The sequence below is a fragment of the Cephus cinctus genome, unplaced genomic scaffold (genome assembly GCF_000341935.2).
Source record: "Cephus cinctus unplaced genomic scaffold, Ccin1 Ccin1_scaffold0160, whole genome shotgun sequence".
Lineage (NCBI taxonomy): Eukaryota > Metazoa > Arthropoda > Insecta > Hymenoptera > Cephidae > Cephus > Cephus cinctus.
Genome location: NW_014332886.1, coordinates 3,821,159 through 3,827,966, shown reverse-complemented (window position 1 = coordinate 3,827,966; position 6,808 = coordinate 3,821,159). Strand labels below are relative to the sequence as shown.

At 38.0% G+C, this 6,808-nt stretch overlaps 1 protein-coding gene across 2 annotated transcripts; it reads right to left on the bottom strand.

Annotated features, from left to right (window-relative positions):
- Positions 1-460: 460 nt before the first annotated feature.
- Positions 461-6,504, bottom strand: LOC107263707 (ubiquitin-conjugating enzyme E2 J2). 2 transcript variants are annotated; one of them, XM_025080967.1, is made up of 7 exons: positions 6,294-6,504; positions 5,879-6,180; positions 5,578-5,812; positions 5,380-5,508; positions 2,346-5,297; positions 1,626-2,238; positions 461-1,468 (listed from the first exon to the last, which is right to left on the bottom strand). In XM_025080967.1, the coding sequence occupies exons 2-5, from the start codon at positions 6,001-6,003 to the stop codon at positions 5,085-5,087; spliced, it is 702 nt and encodes a 233-aa protein (XP_024936735.1). In that variant the 5' UTR covers positions 6,004-6,180; positions 6,294-6,504; the 3' UTR covers positions 461-1,468; positions 1,626-2,238; positions 2,346-5,084. The 2 variants fall into 2 exon arrangements, with proteins under 2 accessions (XP_024936735.1, XP_015586687.1); XM_015731201.2 differs by having other exon boundaries at positions 5,879-6,504.
- Positions 6,505-6,808: the final 304 nt, after the last annotated feature.

The window sequence follows — 6,808 nt, the reverse complement described above, 5'->3', positions numbered from 1 at the left end:
CCCTGGTAAGCGTAGCGCCTCAACGCGCGTCTCTATGATGACAGTGAATGCATGAAATGTTCATCTTACGTGATAAATCATTAAACCTGGCAAAAGCTCCAACGTCCTGGTATCGTTTGCCGGGTGCAAGATTCACGATAAATAATTTACCAAGCGCCTTGCAATCGCGCCGGCCTAATGGATTAGCCGGGCCAGTGCAAATATTATTGCAAGGAAGCTCAAGAGGTAAACGCCCACGAGCAGCGTCACTGGTCGAAGCAACGTCATCGAGATTCTCGACAGCCAATCAGCGTAGTCCCTTTCCCCCATCCTCGTGGCACAGACGCAACAATGGTAATTTAGTCTTCTCTTTGTAGTAATCAGAAAATCATTCCTTTTGGCGAATTTTCCATCGGCGATCATTTAGTAACGTCTGACTGCAATGCGTTGTAGATTATTAGTAAAAAAAAAAAAAATGTTATTTACAATCATATCCATTTGTAATCTTGACAAATGTGTAATGCTGAATTTCAAGTTTTGAGAAATATAAATAGTCGCTCATAAAAATAAATAAATACCGTCGCACTCGTGTAAAGGGACTTTACGTGTCATCCGGAATTTTTTGCGATCGTCAGTAGCTGCACTGCCAGACGCAATAATCGTTAATAGCTCGTCGGCACGCATTATGACTTTTTCTCCTTGAATTGTATATGTATATACGTATCAAGCAATGCACACCATTAATGACTATAATAAGCGCTGTAAATGATACAACTAATAACAACGATGCGAAGCTGCATTCAGTCTATTATAAACTAACATAAAGAGAAGAAGACCATATAGTCGAAGAGAATACAGAAATAACATAAACGGCTAGAAAAGATTGAAGAGATAAATAAAATCATCACAGACAATCCGCGCGTCTCTTAAAAACCTTCATCTAAATCTTGGTACAGAAACGTCAAGAGAAGCGCAAGCTAGTCGGAAAAAAGTCTGACGGTTTCGAGTCATAAAACAGTCTCTGGTGGCAACGGGGAGAACAGTGGTGCACCAAGAAATTTGAGAAAGTTTCCCCGGACTAAAGATAGCACAGAATGATCATTTCAATTAAAGAGATCATGTGTCTTTTCATCGCACGAGGATCAACGATAAGTATCATTTGATTCCTACAGCCTGAGATAATTTCTAATAGATTAGATACCCATAGTTCATACGTCATTGACGAGATAAAAATATGCCCTGATCGATAATCTCGTCACTCATCTTAACTGATCCGAAGATCTAATGATCGAACGATCATTCGAAGCACGTGGTTAGATGATCTAGAGTCACTTATTACTTAAATAATGGTAATTCTTGTCACGTAGATGTTGTCTCAGCAATGGTCCATTCCACGTGTATAGTTGAGATGTTGGGACTGGCTTCATAGATCCTAATGGATCGTATTTCGTGGCTATCCAGGCTCCGCCGTTTATCCGCGCGGTTGTGACTGTTATTGGGACAGTAAAGCAGTCTGAGTTATGTAGCCAGTAAGGGTATTTCATATATGATCCATACCCTGGTCCATACTGGTACCAATGTACAGAAGCATGCACGATAATAGGTGCCTCTACGACGACTAGCGCCGCGCATGAGGTTTCACTTACCGGCAAGATCGAAATAGAATACCGGGTTTCCCCCCAGGTTTTCTTCTTTTTTTTCTTCCTACGGTTCTCCCTCGCACCCCTTTCTCCCAGCGTTCCTTTTTCTCACCGATTCCTCTTTTCCAGGCTACACCTATAGCACACGAGCAATGAGAGGTGCCATAAGCTTTGTCAACTTATGAGAATTCATCCTCCTGGAGATGATCTTGGTACTGGGATGCTGCCTTCTACATCTTTGTATTTCCAATCGTTGATGGAATCCAGGAAGGACTCTGGGGTCAACTTCGACAGCTCATTAAGAAGCGTAATGAGGTACTCTCCCTTGGTTAATTATCTGAGAGGGACTGTTTAGGGTGCCTTGGTTATATAGGGTAGCTGGAAGGGGGTTAGGATCCCCATGACTAGCTTGACTGACTCCTCTCATCTCGCGCCAGGAAACGGGATGTAAAGCGATTCCTTGAACTATTCCAGGGATTGATGACTTTTTAAATTGCCTCTATGAAGAATTCCAATGGGTACCCCATAACGCCGTGGTACATATGAACTTCCGGTAGTATGGACATTGGACACCCAGTTGACTTCTCCTTGGTCCTGAGCGTGTACCATGGGGTTGTACCTTTAGGAAAAAAGGAGGTAATTTTAATAGCTAGTAAAATCCCTTGAAGGAAATATCCTCAATAAAATTTACTTGTTACACGGGTTAAGGTATAATGATTACTATACCTATAGTGAGATATACTCATGGACCTCTTACTCATGGTAAACGAGCGTAGTATGAATTACTCGAAGGAAACGGTACGTACTATCCACGTAAAATATAGTAGTACATATTCTCGGTACTCTTTGATCTCAGGGCCGTAATTAATTCGTGCAGTCGAGTAAAATTCAATGTATACGATAATACGTCGAATATGAGAATAATTCGGTGAGACTCGTAAATCCGATTCCCAGCATCCTGCCGCAGACATGTGGATCTTATTTGCGCAGGATCTCACCCGAGACGGAGATGTCCTGGCGCCTTCTATGGGGGATGATGAATATCCCATGGGCGTGCTCAGGACACGAAGGGTAGCTCATAGTACCCGCCTACTGCATACTCTATAATTCCAGGATCTCTGCTGCCATCACTTCCTTGTTATTTCGCGGTCGGATAAATTGCTGTTTGCTTCTTTTGCGGGATGTTTTTACGGATTACACGGATCCTGGATGGAATCGTTCTTGCGTGACACATGCTGCCTGTAGAATATTCCGAAGTCACTGCCAACACGATAAATTCAAAGTTAAATGTATGAACAGAGCGAGGTAGAGAAAATATTTTTTCCCTAGCATCCTCTCTTCACAATTTTCTGTGCCAGACTGGGTTAGGAAATTAATATTTGGTTTAATTTCTTTCGTTGGATTTAACTTTGTCGTTTTCCTTCTGCAGCCAAACTTCAGGAAGTGGTCCGATTGAAAATTCTCAAGGTGGGTCCACCTATTTCTGGATGAGATGCTGGCTCAAACACGGCTGATGCTGACCGTTTACAGGATGCCTTCTTCCTCGCGAACGAACACGGACAACGCGGCATTCACTGGGAATTCTAAGGTTTATCGGAGACTCGGTAAATCATGGATCGTGAATGCCGCAATGAGAATAGTCACTGTCACTTCTTACGTTTTTTTTAGAACTGATCGGTTCTATGTTTTGTATTAGGCTATAGGTATTAGTTATTAGTTGTGCTAATATTAGTTCGTATTTTTTTACCATTTGTAGTACAATGTATCTAGTGATATGTATTTCTATTTTTTTTTAAATAGATCATTTTCATTCTGGCTTACCAAGTAGACGTGTCGTTCATTGTGCGATTTCTTAACCAAATCAATGTATTTCATAGGTTTATGGCGTAGACTAACATACACCTTATTCACATAATCCGCTAACCTCTATAATGTATTATTCATTACGTCTCCCATTTACAAGTAGGGCGCGAAATGATTTATGGTTGCGTGAAAATATATCCAGGAATTGTGTCGCTGAGGCGCTCTTTAAATTGGAAAAATTTACACAGAGGTCGACACTTTTGTACAGCCTTTGGATGCCGGTTATATGCAGCATAGGTTTGACATTTTGTATTTTTTTTTATTTCGGGGATTACGATAGGAAGCTGCTACCAAATCGATCTCGTATAAATAAATTATTAGTAGAACAGCGAACAACGATGGAAACTCATTGGACGTTGACGTAATGTCAAATGACTGTGTGATCACAAATGTGAAATTACATTTTATTTATAACTCGGGACACTAAATGGAAGAAATTCATGAGAGAGGAAAAGGAAAATTTCTTATTAGTAGATCATCTATGCTATAACGACGTTACCTGTTTGTTTAAATATTAAAAAGAATACAATTACAATATTATAAGTAGAAGAAAAAGATTTGCTACGAGATACTCAGGATGAAAAAATATTCATATCTTTTTTTTTTAATCACAGCGACGATATCGAAATATTTGCTCGACAAATTATTTCAAATTTGGCGTTCTTTATGAGTTATGATATTTGTATTTTTCTGTTCCATCGTTTATTTACACTTCAATCTACTTCAACTTTGCATATTCAAATAGTACTAAAGCGCTATTTATTATTTAAGTACTAAGTACCAAGTACTAAAGTACTATTCATCATTTCAAGACAAAAAAGAGCTATCTGTTATACTCACTTTTACTGTCACCCAGTACACACCATTCATCGGAAAATTTAAGATAAAAATGTAATGGATATTACTTATTTTTCTAAAGCGGAATATCCACATAATATCTGCAACTTTTAATACGGATGACAATAAATCCAACCATTTGTTTGAAGCATCTGAATAGAAATTTCTTAACGCACCTATGCACATACGTGTGTCGTGTATACAATTTCAATTTCGCTACTATAAAAAAAGAAATTTTGGAAGCTATTTCTTTTTATAAAATAATACAGGAAGCCACTGCGATTTTTTTTACCTTCGGCTGCAAATGACATTGATCATCTCCATTTTTACATATCTACTCGTAGTATTCGGTTAATAGAGTCTGCGCATTGGAAATTACTTCTATATAATGTATTATAAACCGTAATTAATTCTACGGAGCGTGTAGAATTAAATATTTCCCTAAAGAATGCACGACAATTTTTCGTATAACCTATTTTCATCTCGATATCAAAATCTATTTAGTATAATAATAAACTTTAATGTATACTATTGAAAATTTAAAGATGATAGATCGGAGACTTTTATGTATCTACCGTACATGGTGAAACCGGCATATAGAAAGAATAATGATTCATTCAACTAGTAATCTAGTCATTAATCAGCAATTATCAACCCGTCGTTTAACCATGTAATCAATTGATAAGGATTAGGTTCCTCCTTCTTGTTTTCCTTCTTCTTTTAAGAGTAAAAAACTATTCAAGATCGAATGCTAACTCGTTCTATCTATTCCATGGCGATGCTTCTTAGTACGTATTTGACAGTGTATGCAAAGGCTGCGAAGCCAATTATCACGACTAGGTTGGTGAGGGCACTGTGCAGGGGACTCTGATCTCTTTGGAATTGGTCTCGTATCAAGGAAGAAACTTCAGATGTTGTAGTCTGATGCCTTGCCTGTTTTTCAAGTTCTCTTCGATGCTCCACTTCTGCCTTGATGGCCTATGGAGTACAAGATAACAATGGAGTGGTGTCGCTTGCATTATTTTATATTTAAATGGAATGATTATGCTAGAGCAACTACCAAAACTGTTTCTGGAAAGAGTTCACAAAACATCTTGTCTTTAAGATTGTATTCCAAACTCTGGGCTGCAAGTTGCCTCTTCTCATAGTCTGTAGTGCTGATGCTGCCAAGAGTTGGACTCTTTTCAATCTGAAAATAACAGTTTAATAAATAACTCTTTTTCATTGTTTTTTTGAACAACAGTAATCCATGAAATACCATGAAACTGAGCAATCCAGTAAGGATTGTTGAAACGCTCCAAGCTGGATTCCAGGTATCTGGATGAAAATCCGAAATGGATAGACAGAGCCTGGTGTTTACTTGGAACCGACCATTTGGAGTGATCATGTATATACTGGGTGGTTGAAATGGAAATTGTCCAGGAAACACTAGTTTACCATGATAAAATCCACCTTCATACGGAGTGCTCTCTGGTCCTTTAACTACATAATGCCTATAAAATATATGAATTAATAACAATAAAACATATTCCATGAAAACTAAGCATGAAGTTCATTACCATTCTAAAATGTTGGAAGGAACTGGCTCGGCAAGAACATAAGGTACAGGATCTTTTTTAAGCCGCAAATAATCCTGTTTTAATCTAGCAGTTGCACTATTCGGTTTTTTATTCATCTTGACCATAAAGTAGCAATGTTCACTCCACGCTGTGAACTCTCTGTAACAATAACTGCTCAAAGAACTATTTTGATTCTTGTCAAAGTCCTATATTTCAAGATCAAATGATGTCACAGATAGGTGCTAGTGAGAGGTACCACTATTCTTCCTGTCAACGTTCCCAGAAGATTACGTGTCCGTAACCTATTTTATTAAGCGATGAAGTTCCAGATCACGTTAACCATAAGGGATAGGTTACTCCGTACAGTTTGATTAAAATCCGACGAAGTAATGACACAAGATGATTTCGGTCATACCGGATCTGATGATTAACGTATAATGAACGCGCTGTAAATTCTTATTGATCACTAGGCCCAAATGACGAACACTAAAACATCAAAAACTTTGACAACTATCATTTTTGCAATATAAAACATATGATAGTAAAACACATTCTAAGGTATACATAGTCTTGCGATGAGTCGTCATTGACTGATGGAACGTGCGAACATGAACTGTAACAACTGATTTCAAAGCATATTATGACAATTCATATAATCAATTATCTTGGAACTGACAATGCGTGTAAGATAAACATAAAGCGTATAAAATATATCATATTAGTTTAGATAAATATTTGAATACCGATGACTGAGTATTGGTTGATGAAAGATTTTCCCGAATTGTACTCAAATATATAGACAGTGGATAAAACAGTTTCAGAGCTTTGCAAAATCTTCGCTAGATTGCACTGTATTTTTTGCACAGAGTTTTCCTCATTCGTCCAGTACATCATCCTTCCTTCAGGGAGTCTCGGAAAATGATTTTTCTT